The following is a 13,691-nucleotide window of genomic DNA, read 5'->3' as shown; positions in this document are numbered from 1 at the left end:
TCCCACTGTGGCATGAGCTTGGTGATGGGGCAGCTGTGGAAGCAGGGTTGGAGTGTGTGGGGATTATCTGATTTCCCTGGTCCCTTGCACTGCAATGCTCAAATAAATGCTCAATGCTTATAGAGTAGAAAACATCTTTGTTCCTCCCAGAGTCCAACTGCTGACATTGGCAAGGCAGGTTTTATTTCCAGTAGAAACCCTATTTGTAGTATTCAGTAGAAAAGAAGCTACACCGCTCCAAAGCCAACAAACTAAAAGCTTGCATATGTGTACAGTCTTCTCACCCTAGGAGCTTTTATGGGTTTCAGAGATTTCTGTACAAGTGATGTAGCTGTTGCTTATATTCTCATGGCTTGCTTCTGTCACTTGCAGACCCCCCTGCACCTGGCAGTAATCACAAAGCAGGCAAAGGTGGTGGAAGACTTGCTGAAGGCTGGAGCAGATGTCAGCCTTCTGGATCGCCATGGCAATTCTGTCTTACATTTAGCTGCTACTGAAGGAGATGACAAGATTTTGAGTCTACTCCTCAGGCATGAGAAGGTATCTCCGATGGTCAACCTCCCCAATGGTGAAGGTATGGAAAGATAATGGCTGTATTTGACACTTTCCTACTAGACAAACATACCACTATTCCTGCCAATACTGTGTTGCTACATAGACCCTGAAAATAGCATCTTTCCCTATTCTGCATATGCTGCTCTTGGTTTTTACATGCCTGCAGGCACAGATTAGAGAACACAGGTGTGTCAGTTTTCTGGTTATACAGAACAGAAAGATTGGTAATGGTCACGTGACACAGTAAGGATTTGAACTTTTGTCACTTTACATTCGCTTCAATCACAGAACCTCAAGCATTGTGTTCGTCTTGCTCCTTATGCCGCCTTTGGTTTTTAAAAAGAAATCCCCCCAGAAGAAAATGCCCTCCTGTCTAGTGAATGAAATCCCCTTAGAGAAATAGTTTCTGGACTAGTATTGAGAGTATTGAGTTTCATATCATATCTGGTACTTTGTGACCATACAGAATTAGAGCCTGTAAAATAACCACAAAGAGACAGTTCTCCCATTTTTCAGTGCACAGGGGACTTTGTAAAATATCTGATCTAAAATTGTCATTATGGATTCAAAAAACTGTGTTCAGTTCTTCAGAGAGAGGATTTTTTGGTTGGGTTTTGGTTGGTTGGTTGGTTTTTAAATAAAAGGCTTTATTATTATCTTTCTGGTACAGGTATTCTTGAGGTGTCAGGTCACTGTGACTTTACAGGAGGATGATACTAAAATATACCAGTTACTCTCCAGGCCATTTTCTATAAGAGATGTTCAGCAGCAGATGGGGCCAGTGTGGGGTATCTGCTTGTTTAGTACCAGATTTTCTTTTGAAGGATATTCTATTGAGGCAAAAAGATGCTCTAGGTGAGCTCTGTAGTTCCTGCCTTCTGTTCCACCTTGTAATCTGATTTTTTTTTTTTTCTTGCATGGTTTTAACTCTCCAGGTTCCAATTTATGCACAAAGAACATGTTTATTAACACCATTAACTTCATCCTGAGCCTCCACCTGGAGTACTCCTTTAAGGTCTGGGGCCCCCAACATAAATAAGGACATGAGCTTGTTGGAGCAGGGCCAGAGGAGGGTGTGAAGATGCTCACAGGGCTGTAACACCTCTCCTGCAGACAGGCTGGGAGACCTAGGACTGTTGAGCCTGGAGAAAAAAGGCTCCAAGGAGACTTTATAGCACCTTCCAGTACCTAAAGGGGGCCTACAGGAAAGCTGGAGAGAATTGTTTTACAAGGACACGTAGGGATAGGACAAGAGAGAATCACTTTTAACTGACAGAGGGTGGGTTTAAATTAGATATAAGACAGAAGTGCCTTGCTGTGAGGATGGATCTGTGAGGTTGATGAGACACTGGAACAGGCTGCCCAGACAAGATGTGGATGCCTCATTCCTGAAAGTAGGCTCAAGGCTAGGTTGGATAGGTCTTTGAGCAGCTTGGTCTGGTATAAGGTGTCCCTGCCCACGGCAGGACTGGGGTGGAATTAGATGATCTTTGAGGTCCTTTCCAATCTAAACAATTCTATTATTCTATCATCTTTTAGTGCATAAGCAGGCAAAATAGTGTTACTTCTGCTCAGGTAGCTACAGTAACTGTAAGTCACTTTACAATTTTCTCACTTTGAAATTCATTACTCTGACATTTCTGAATTTTACCAATATTAATGCAGATGATGGATGGATTTTATTTTGTGTAGGTCTCAGTGCAATTCACATGGTGGTGATGGCAAATAGCATGTCCTGCCTCAAACATCTGATTGCTGCTGGAGTTAACATCAATGCTCAGGAACAAAAATCTGGACGAACTGCACTGCATTTGGCTGTTGAACAAGAGAACATCCCCTTGGCAGGCTGCCTTTTGCTTGAAGTAAGGGCAGAATTTCTTTCTTCCAGGTCTTTTCAATGACATATTTAAAATCTGTTGACAATCCTCGAGTGCTTCAGAAAAACAGAAGTAAGGAGGCAGTACTTGAACTGGTATAATGGCAAAGTTACTGGTAACATTACTGTTTTGTTCAGCAGTGCTGGTGAAGCTTTTGCCCAAGTGGAGGAATTTAGAGTTTGTGACCCTAACCTGACTGCACATGCCATGTATAATTTGCACTGAGTAATCCTGGCAGGCACTAAAGTGACCATGAACAAGTTCATCCCTTCTTTATGTGAAGTAGAACATGTATAGATATGTGCAGAGATGTAGTTGTGTAATCTAAAAATGTCTGTCTCATCCTAACACCTTGATCCTGGTATCCTTAATTCTACACCCCCAGCTGGCTGTGTAGCCTTCCTGTGTGTTCATGCATCATGTGCCACCAGCCTGGCTGCTCTGATGAGCAGCAGGAGGGTAGGATTCTATCTACACAACTCAGACTCCAAAGGCTATGGGCAATCCGATGGCAGAACTTTTACAGGAGATGCAAAGTGACTTTTATTTACCTGACCTATTTGGAGATATAGACTGTGCCCCCTGCTCTAACACTGGAGCACACTACCACCATATGCACCCAGACTGTTGTAGTTACTTTCTAATTCCTTCTTTTCAGGCAACAATTAAGAGTTTTTATGCAACCAGGCATGGAATGGTGCTTACTTGCACAGTAGCAGTGTTTATGTTGACATGAGCCTCTGCATTGTAAAAATTTCTTTTCTTTTTCTGCCATTCAATAAAAACTCAGGGTGATGCAGATGTGGACAGCACTACATATGATGGGACAACTCCACTTCACATAGCAGCTGGAAGGGGCTCAACAAAATTGGCAGCAGTTCTCAAAGCAGCAGGTATGGAAATAGACCTTTGCTGAAGACTTTTCTTTCCCAGTGACAATTCAAGTTAGAAAGCTGCAAGCAGAAAAGAATGTGCCAGTGAACTTGTTTAATGGGTGGAGGAAGTCAGATGTTAAAAGAAGCAAGGTCTGAATTTCCTCAGGTGCTATACTAATCACTCTTCAGCACCATCTAATGGCTAGAAAGGCAAATTATGTTGGCAAAAAAACATGAGGACTTCGAGAAGTTTTTTGAGTATCTTTTATGGCTTTTATAGATGAAGAAGTGGAGAAGAGACCTTTTTATATATCTGGGATAAGTGTTGGACTGCTTTAGAAACAAAAAGCCAAAAAAACCCATCACTAAAGCATGAGCTTGTTATGGTCACCTATTTGCTGTCACTTCGGAAGAATTAGGTTGGAGTATTTATTGGAACATTTTGTCAATTGTACTTAAGCCTGATTTTTTTCCTTTGAAACAGAAACCCAAGCCTCCCATTTCTGAGGCTGTCTGCTTGGTCTTTTAAAAGCACCCCCACTTTGTCTCACACTCTAAAAAGCAGCACCACACCATCCCTTTATCACATGCATGCTGTCCTGCAGGAGGCAGGATGGGACTGGAAGTCAGTGGATAAAGCCAGAGCTCTTTCTTTGGGCCCTAACACTCTGCTTGTTATTTTTCCCCTCTTTATAATGGAGAGTAGCATTATACAGAGATGTGACAGCACTTAAATGTAATTGATAAAAAGAGCCACTTGAAGCCCTTTTCCCCCCCACCACTCTCACTTGTTTTTCAGGTGCAAATCCTCACATTGAGAACTTTGAACCATTGTTTGATCTGGATGATGTGAAAGATGGTGAAGATGATGATGAAGGGATTGTGCCTGGAACAACACCACTGGATATGGCGGCCAACTCTGAGGTATGTGGTTGGAAGAAAGCTCCACTGAACTGACTAATGCTGCTGAACAGAAATGACCAGGCATTTCTTGAAGTAACTGCACTACAGTCTTCAGTGTGGGAAAGTATTTACCTGGGTGGGAAGCTTGTGTTTGAAGGCCCATCCTCCACTGGGCTTCTTTGCTGAGTGTTCTTCAGAATTGCAGCCTGTGTGTGGTGGGCAAATGCACTCCTGTATTCTACCCAGTCTGATGATTGTTGATTTAGCTTGGTGTGAGTGTAAAGGATAAGCAGTCAGCATCTCTCATCATCTGAAGCTGGGGAGTGGTACCAGCCTTAGGTGAAAATCTAACCCAGGCTTCGTTTTAAATGACTAGTTGCAGACAAGAAGCAGCTCTTTGCTTAGTCTCTGCTACTGCCATTTATTTATTGCCAAGACTTTCTCTGTGTCTTGAAAATAGTTGCCAGATGACACAGCTTAAAATAAAGCGAGATTAACTTTTCAAGATTTCTCCCTTAAGTTTAGCACAGGTTTTGTACTGTCATACTGAGCTTGGGAGAGGAAAAAAATGCTGATTTACAGATGGAACTTTATACAACACTGCTGAAACTTAATGGACACTAACCCGATTTCTGCTAAATACTGATTTTAATGTATTCTCTTAGGTGTATGACATACTAAATGGCAAACCCTATGAGTCAGCAGAGGTTTTGGAGGACTTACTCACACAAGGTAACACCTATAAAGACTTGACAATATCCTTCTAATAATTGAGTACTGAAAATGTAGTGGCAGAAGACATTGCCCTGCAACAGCTTCTAACTGAGCTGGTGAGAGAATAGGTGTCCTCCCACCCCCTTGCACAAAGAATGAGCATGATTCCCTTAAGAGGTCTCACGGACAAGGAGTACATCTGCAGTATTGCAGCAATACATTTGTAAATGCTGGGATTGGACTCTCTAAAAGTCTTCAGTTTGGCCTTGTTTCTGCTTAAAAATGAACTGGTGCATGATTTGTATAAATAATAAACTAACTTATTTCTCTGATCCCCAGGACATTTGAGAGAGCTGAATGAGAATTCCAAGATGCAGCTTTACAAATTATTGGAATTGCCTGATCCAACCAAAAACTGGAGCTCCCTAGCACAAAAACTGGGTCTTGGCATACTTAATAATGCCTTCAGGTTGAGCCCTTCCCCATCGAAGACTCTGCTGGATAACTATGAGGTAACGTGCTGTACCAGGTTATAAAGAACATTCATACACGTGCAAAACCTTGTCCTCCATAAAGTGAGACAGTGCAGCCCTGCAGTTTTAGCCAACCTGGATGGTGCTGAGCATCTGATGTCTTCTCTTCCAGGTTTCTGGAGGTACAGTTCAGGAGCTGATCACAGCTTTGAGACAGATGGATCACACAGAAGCCATAGAAATAATTCAGGAAGCACTATCCATCTCACGCAGACCGTCTCCACTGGAGGACAGTACAGCAAAAGCTCTTCCATCATCATCACCACTCACCTTTGCAAATGAAGAGACAGGTAAAATTGGCAGCAAAATATGAAGAGCTTTATTTAAGACTTTTTTTCAGTTCTCCTTCCCCATTCTATCTAGGACTGCTGATAAATTGCACACCTTCTTGCACACACTGCTTCACCTGCTTACTAGTTTCAGAAATATTCTACTGCAGTGTGTCCCCTCTCATCACAGATATCTCTTAGCCATAGGAGAGGAAAAATGGACCACTTGGATGCCCTGTGGTAAAACCAGACACCTGCCATTTGCTAATGGTAATGCCTTGGATGTACTGGGAGTATAGGCAATTATCTCCCAGGTGTGTACAAGTGCCATTAGCTCTTGACTTCCTCCCACCCCAGCCCATAGCTGGATAAACAAAAGTGTTTTGAGTTCCTAAACTTCTCGGTAAGACTTCAGTATTAAATTTCTCCTTCCACAATGTGTAGCACTCCAAAATGGCCCAGTGTTCTGTAGGCAAAGAAACTGGGGCTGGACCTCAAGCAGTCCTGCTGGCCTACTACCTGCTCAGAGCAGAGCCAGTGGAACATGAGGTTGCCCAGTTGAGTTCTGAGCATCTTCAGTGATGGAAGTCCTACAGTGGTTTTGGGCAGGGAACTCTACTAAGAGAAGAAGAGAGGTTGTGAGAAATTTGAGATCAGGGCTGTTCAGTCATTGCTTGGCCACATTAAATAACAAAAACCCTGTGTAAAAAAATACTGTAATATTTCTGGTAAGAAAAAAAGAACCACCACAGTAACTCCATTCCAATCTAACATTGCCAGTTTATTCTCTATAGAAAACTATTTGGTCAGTCATGGAATAAACTTTCACACCCACCGAAAAATGTGCTTGTACACATATTTTTAGATTCATCTTGAAGCGTAAGAGGGGTTCTGCCCCCTCTGCAACATGAATGGAGGGCATCACATCATTTATTTTAAGATGTTTGTTTAGAAAAACAAGACTGAAGAAACCACCACTGTTTTAGTCACACCGATCCCACACTTTACTTTCAGTTTCAGCTCTTGCAGTCAGGCACTCCTTCTGTGGATCCTGTACAGGTGATAGATATACTGACTTGTTCCTATTTCAGGGTGACTTACTCAATGAAAGCTCTTCAAGTGTTTGTCTCAAAAATAAATCTGTAAATTGAAATAACATGAATTAAAAACCTCATCCTGGAGGTGTACACTTGCACAGAGTGTGACTTCTGAGAACCAGAGAACCTTTTGCCATGTGACCACCACAGCTAGGCAGAGTCTCGACCCGAGTGCAGTGACAGCATTAATATCAGCAGAGCACCAGGCTTCTCATCCCATCCAAGCTCCAACTGCAAGCTGATCACTGCCAGCACTACATCATATCACATGCTTTGGTGGCCTGGAAACATTCAGCACAGCTTTTCCTATTATAATATCTTGTGTTAGAGTTATTTTCCTATAAAAGAGCTTAACCCTGTTGGTTTGTATTCTTTAGGCTTTTCTTAAAGCAACCTTGCTCAAGCCACACAAATGATGATGTTTCCCTTTTCTCTGTCCCTCAGGTGAGCTCTATAATAGCAGATTCCAAGACACTGAAAGTACATGTGACAGTGGTGTGGAGACCTCCTTTCGCAAGCTGAGCTTCACTTACTCAGACTCTCTGAACAGCAAGTCCTCACTAACACTTGGCAAAATGGCCCTGGGCTATGGACATGAAAGTTCAGGGCAAAGCAATTACATAGCTGACTAGTGATCTTCAACTAGCAATATGCAGTTACAGGAACAAATGGGACATTTCAAATGACATCAGTGTCATCCTGCCCAGAGGGAAGGGAACTCACAACCAAAAGTGCACTGGAAGAATCCCATCTGAACCTGAACAAATGGCAACTGCAGCATGTGACTCCTTAGCCACTGCTTCCTTCCTCAAGTACATTTAATTGTGTTCATTTACAAGTCATTTACAAAAACCAGGGCTCTGCTGCATTAATACACAGGACTGGACGCTGTGAAAGACTGACTGAGCTTTCCTGGTCTGTGATGATTTTCTTTTACAGATGAAAAAGAAGTTGTTAATGTATAATACAAACTTACTAAAAAGGTTAAGCACATGAGCAAGAGGACACAGTTTTTAGCTGCTCTCTTCATAATTTTTGCAGCACAGTTGCATGCAAACAGTTTATAAAATAGCTGGCAAAGAAAAATCATTACTTTAATCACAACAATGACAACTCAAGAGAAAAAAGAGAATCCTAAAAGAATCCTGTATATTTCAAATAATGTATTTAAACTTAACTTTGGTGCCTCTTATTCAAAAATTTTTTCAAGTTTGGCATTTTCCTACTTGTAAATAGTTTTTTAATATCTGTTCCTTTTTGAAAAGGCATGCTTTTTAAATGCGTATTTTTATTTTACTTTTATAATAAAACCCCAAAACTAATTCTCCTGTCTGTGCCTGCTGTGATTTTTACTTTTCAAGTGGAGGTATTGAAGATTTAGCATCTCAATTTTAGGCATTGATACCAAATCATGCTGATTTTCAAGCACTAAAATAAATGAAAGGTTGCAAGTCACTTGTCTTAATGCTAAAGTATCTTTTATGGAGGGAGAGCAGGATCATCAGCTACTGCTGAGCAGCTGTGCTTTGAGATTAAAGCCTCTGCCTTGTTTTAGCTCTCATCATTATGGCAGCAGAGAGTCATTTACACTGAAACCAGCTATTCAGTGTTTCACAAATCTCAGATGAGATAGCTCTCCTTTGGGCTATCTAGAATCTCCTGTAGTAACTGCTCATGAGCAGTGTTTCTTCTTGTCTGACATAAATTCTGAGATGGTGAGCGTCCTGTTATTGATGTTGGCCCAAGTAAACAAAACAGGCATCAGAGTACATGGTGAAAAAGCCAAGAGGGGCATTCTACCACTGTCACTTACTTTTAGTTAATTTCTGTAGCACAAAGATGGAGGGTGGTTCTTGGCTCAGCTCAGTCTTCAGTAATCTGGATGTCACACCTGAGAAAATGAATCAAGATAAACCTTGAGAATGGTTATGTTTAGAATGGTAGTTGCTGTAAATAATTGAACTATGAGTAATGAAAAAAACTTGTGCATTAATTTTATAATCCAGCTGAATTACTGAGACTTAATTACTTCCAGAGAAGATGAGTAATAGTAAAAGTGCCATTCTTTTTTTCAGTTCTTGTATGTATAACCCTCACTTAGGCAGTGTTTAAGGCATATAGATTTTTGTTCAATTAATCTTCTTCTCCAGTGTTCTCTTTGTATTCCAGCTCTTTTGAGCACTAGGAGAGCTGCTGTTCAAGTAAAGCACACCTTCTGCTTCCAGAGTTCCAGCACAACTCATGGGGCTGACAGAGATTTTTACTGAGGTTTCTACAATCTTGCAGAGCACCAGGGCACCCTGGCTGTTATTCATACCTTTTAGATTTAGTTCTGACCAGCTCTGCTTTTAAACCATCAGAAGCCACCTGGCTCTGTATTTCCTTAAAGCACTTCATGATGCTTCATGAGATGTTGCATAATAGCTGTTTATCAGGTTACTAATCATGCACAGCAGGTTCCCTAGGCTCTGTGTATTGAAGTGCCTTAAACGGCAGTATGGCAGCTTCTCAGTGTCACTGTATTTAATAAAAAAGGCTTTAATCCTTTTAGGCTTTTTCCCCTTTGTTGAGAGATAGAAAAATACTACTGAGAGCATCTACACCTGGCTTCTAGAGAGAAACCTCCAAACTTAATCTGCACGTGCAGTGGAATAGAGCTAGCTCCCTTGTTTGGCTACTCTACTGCAGTAATAAGCATGAGAAATATGTGGAATGCAGCAGCAGTTGTGACAACAGATCCCTTCATCTCTTCTCTACGTTTGATGTAAAATGAATTATTCAGAAAGTTAAACTGCCCTTGATTTTAGATTGGCTGCTACACCTGTGCATTTCCTGGCATCATCTTGGCATGTATTTACAAATTGGAAATCATTGGTCCTGGGAAGCTCTAGGCAGAATTCTGAGATTCTGTGGACTGACTACCTACATGTAGTGGTGTATGAACTGTCTTTCCTCCCTTGTCTGGGAAAATAAAATGCTTTTTTCACACATTTAAGAAAAAAGATACACTCTCCTTGCTTCCCCCAAGTAAAGTGACAGTAATGGTGGTGCCCATTTGTTAGCTCAGGGTGCAGGGGTCAATACTCACCTACTATCTACAGCTTCTAGTGTTTCTGGGTGATTATGTCATGAAATAAAGCAGTTCTAGAGTAATGGCCAATGGTGCAGTCCAAACTTTTGCTAGCTTCAAAAGATTCCTAGAGCAAAAGAGAACACAAGTTAAGCATTTCTCTGTTCAGCATTATGAAGCAGCCTGATGTCCCACTTAGAGCCAGGCTGGAGTATGTTTTTCCAAGGATGCAGAGGTTTCCCATTACCTCATTTAAATCTAACTGCTATAGCATTTTTCAGCCATCCAATCACCCTTGCCATATGCACAACGCAGAAGAGCACTAGCTCAGGTACTTAGAGATCTCTATTGTCTGACTCTACTTCTTATAGAGATGGCCTTATTTCATTTAAGTTTTGCTTTTCCACACAAATTAATTTCTGGCTTTTGTTTTGCACCTTGTAACATCCGACTGGAAAGCAAAGTTATGTAAATGCAACTCTTAGATTGAAACTTGTCCTAAAAATTTCAAACCATGAGTTCCTGGTTCCTAAGAAGGTAAGAAAGAAAACAGTGATTCTGAGAATAAAAAGGCTGGCTTGTAAGCTTCAAAATCCATTTCTCCTGTACTGATAACAAGAAACTCATTGGCCCCTTTCTCTGCTCCTGACACGGCTTCAAGTCACTGAAATGGTCTCTGCTACACATCTCCAAAACCAAAAGGGAACTAATAGAAGTACTAAAGAAGGATGTGCCTCTAAGGCAGAAAATTTGTCCAGACCATAAGGTAAGCAAACAGCAGGTAACAAGAAAGACTGACAGAACTGTGAACACTTTCTTAGAGAGCAATTTTTAGATATATTTGCATGCTTCTTTCACATGTTTCTTTCCTGGAGAAGATGCAGAATATGAAAAAATTTCCAAGGACATGCTCCAGTAACCTGGAGCAAAATAAGTCATCTTGTGTGGCAGAAAGTATGAACAAGCAGGTGCTCTCTAAAGCTCAAAATGGCCTCTGCAAGCCCAGAATGTGTTCAAAGCCAAACCTCAGCCAGAGAATGGTTTTAGGACAACAGATTAGCCAATACCATACAGTGTTCTTCCCAAACCTGCTCTCAAGTTCTGCTCTGGAAGAGCATTTGTCATGGCTCTGGGGCACTCTGGCTGCTGCTTTTGCTATCAGTGGAGAACAGCCCAGATGGGCCTGGGAGCAAGCACACTCTCTGGTCCTTAACAAGACATTACTGCACAGCAGCACCCTGGAAAAACACTGACGAGGCCAGTGCCCTTTACTGCTGCCACCAAAAAGTAATGTAATGGCACTGAGGACAAGCACCATGACACTTACCAAATGCTCTTCCTAACGCTCCTGCTGCCAAACCCCCATCAGACAGAACTGGCAATTCAGGTGCTGCTGTAGCTGTAACAACACTCAGCTGACAAGATGGATGTGTCCCCAGGAGTGTGGGGTAGGAGTGCTGCCTTCCTATCTCTGCCCTGATCTGAGACAAAGGCAGAACAATTTAAGCAAGTATAGCACAGGATGCCACTGCAGAAGTACCAAGGGGAAATGGTTAACCAAAGCACACCTTACAGCCACTGGTGCACGGCAAGAGAACAGCTTCTATAAATACACACCTACTACAACACCAGGAAACCAAAAGAACATATTAAGGATATTGAAACAATACTGGTAGCCAGCCTTCCTCTTTAAATTCTGTTTTGAGTTCAAGCATTTGGCTTAAGCAATTGCTAATCTTTCATAATGGCACCTAGTGCTGAATTAAAGATTTTCAGTGAGAAAGAATGGACCTACTCCTTAGAGAGCTCCTGACCTTCAAAAACAGCAATAATTTAAAAATTGCCCAAACCTTGCTATGTCAATCTGGTAATTGCAGAAAGCAACAGGGAAATAAATAATAGAATGCTGTTATGTATAACTGTGCTGGTAGACTTCATTTCCATAGCCACTTCATCACCTATTAATCGTGTACCACATCATTTATTTCATGATTTTCCCTAGAAATTGGGACAGGCTAGACGAGGTCACAGTTATCCAAATTAATGAACGGGTTTTGCTTCTAGCAATCTAAAAGCTCTTTTCTACATATCTCAAACTCCACTCATATGCTGAGATGGACAAATATCACTGACCTCCAGACAGGCCTCTTGATTGTCTTATACAAGTGACTCCTCCAAAGCTGTATTTATTTAACACTATTAAGCGGGATTTTCAAATTCTAGCCAGATGTTGCTGGAAGACACATTTCTCCATCAATATAAGAAAAAGACATCAACAGACTTGCCTTTTTCCTAGTACACTGCAGCAGTACATGTTAATCATATTTTCTCTAAATTTTTTCATTCTTACCTTATATTGACTTTATTGCTCCTTTGATTCCACTTTGATTCCAGGACACCAAAAAAACCTGAAGAATTTTTCTGGTATTGTTGGCCCATGATGCCTCTCAGAATAACTTTAATTTCCTTTGTCAATGCCTGTGTTTGTTAAGCTTTACTCTTGACTGTCATTTTCCCTGTTTATTTTACAAAATCTATAAACATTGGCACATGCACATCCATATTTTGATTGTTTTCATGTCTTCTTTTAACTGGGACTAGTTTTGAACCAGATGCAACTGCAGTTAGTTGTTTTGGTGACCCAATAAAGCATTTGACAGAAACTCTCATTTATCATTTCCCTTTCATCTCTAACTTCTTCCTCTTGTCCAGGAGTATGTCAGTTTTGGTTAACACCAAAGTATCAGCCAACATGCTCATCTCTCTACCCATTAAAACTGCAATCACAACTCAAATCCACCCCCAGTCTGAGTTCTCCAATGGAACACACAGCTGGTCCCCCACACCACCACCAAGTATCCCCCACGTGCAGCTTTCACAGCACCGATGGACATCAGTGGCAGAGCTCGTTTAAACTCCACTCTACCGTGGAACTGATTCTGCTTTGCAAGAAAATTATTATTTGCTTGGGTGGACAGAGTAGCCTTGTGGAACCCCAGCAAGATCCCAGCTGCATTTCAAACTCTGTCTGATAGACAAGCCAAATGTTTAGCAACCTGCCCACGGAGTGGCTTGGTGGCCTACTGGAGATAGTCCCAGCTTCACTCCAGGTCCTTCTCCCTTGGAATGCCCCCAGCATTCCTTGCTGTTATTCTAAAATGAATTTCCACTTACAGCATAGTGAAATTATAAAAAAATATGGATGCGCTTTCAATATATCACATATTTTATATGCAAGCTTTGCTGTTGGTATCTTTACATTGAACCAGCAGTTAAAATTCACATGACAGGAATAGACAGTATGTTCTTCAGCCAGCTCAAAGTGTATGTCACTTCAACTTCAGTCAAATTCTTCTAATCTTTTTTTTCTCCTCCTGTTTCACTCTTTATCTAGAAGGAAATGAAGTATTCTCAGACAACGTCCAGTAGAGAGGTCAAGATTAGTGAACTTTCTAGTTCTTCAACACTGGTAGGTTCCCAAGGATAAAACACAACCACTTTCTTCCTTTCAGTCATGAGGAAACCATTGTCACTAAATCTGCCTTTTATACTCCCTACATCCAGAGTAACAAAAGGAGCAATTGCAGTGGTCTGAAGAACAAAAGCGTAAGTATCATCTTGTTGGGATACAGAGGCCTGAAAGAGAAATTAAAAAACTCAATTATTAAAAAAAATATGTATTAAAGAAGACCCCTGTTCCACTCAAACTGGGAAAGACCTGCATGTCAGGCTAAACAACAACATTTGATCAAAATTAATATTCTTCATATGTAAAAATCATGCAAAAATTGCAAATGC

The 13,691-nt window shown here is 41.2% G+C and overlaps 2 protein-coding genes across 15 annotated transcripts in view; one reads left to right on the top strand and one right to left on the bottom strand.

The window, feature by feature from the left end:
* Positions 1-8,145, top strand: part of NFKB1 (nuclear factor kappa B subunit 1) — a 57,768-nt gene extending 49,623 nt beyond the window's left edge. For all 6 annotated transcript variants that reach the window (XM_088163937.1, XM_088163939.1, XM_014875224.2 and 3 more), the window contains exons 17-24: positions 373-574; positions 2,248-2,417; positions 3,223-3,325; positions 4,107-4,231; positions 4,876-4,942; positions 5,264-5,436; positions 5,570-5,747; positions 7,268-8,145. In XM_088163937.1, coding sequence (XP_088020063.1) covers positions 373-574; positions 2,248-2,417; positions 3,223-3,325; positions 4,107-4,231; positions 4,876-4,942; positions 5,264-5,436; positions 5,570-5,747; positions 7,268-7,455 — 1,206 coding nt within the window. In that variant the 3' untranslated portion in view covers positions 7,456-8,145. The remainder of the gene's footprint in view (positions 1-372; positions 575-2,247; positions 2,418-3,222; positions 3,326-4,106; positions 4,232-4,875; positions 4,943-5,263; positions 5,437-5,569; positions 5,748-7,267) is intronic.
* The window catches only part of MANBA (mannosidase beta), a 53,536-nt gene continuing 46,331 nt past the window's right edge, over positions 6,487-13,691 (bottom strand). For 5 of the 9 annotated variants that reach the window (XM_014875229.2, XM_088163945.1, XM_088163947.1 and 2 more), the window contains 3 exons: positions 9,912-13,529; positions 8,637-8,714; positions 6,487-6,866 (listed from right to left, as the gene is read on the bottom strand). In XM_014875229.2, coding sequence (XP_014730715.2) covers positions 13,305-13,529 — 225 coding nt within the window. In that variant the 3' untranslated portion in view covers positions 6,487-6,866; positions 8,637-8,714; positions 9,912-13,304. The remainder of the gene's footprint in view (positions 6,867-8,636; positions 8,715-9,911; positions 13,530-13,691) is intronic. The other 4 variants (XM_088163942.1, XM_088163940.1, XM_088163941.1 and 1 more) reach the window with 4 other exon arrangements.

This window comes from Sturnus vulgaris, chromosome 4 (assembly GCF_052056855.1).
Source record: "Sturnus vulgaris isolate bStuVul1 chromosome 4, bStuVul1.hap1, whole genome shotgun sequence".
In the NCBI taxonomy this organism is placed as follows: Eukaryota; Metazoa; Chordata; class Aves; order Passeriformes; family Sturnidae; genus Sturnus; species Sturnus vulgaris.
Note: the sequence above shows the minus strand (reverse complement) of the source record. Positions and strands in the feature narration are given on the sequence as shown.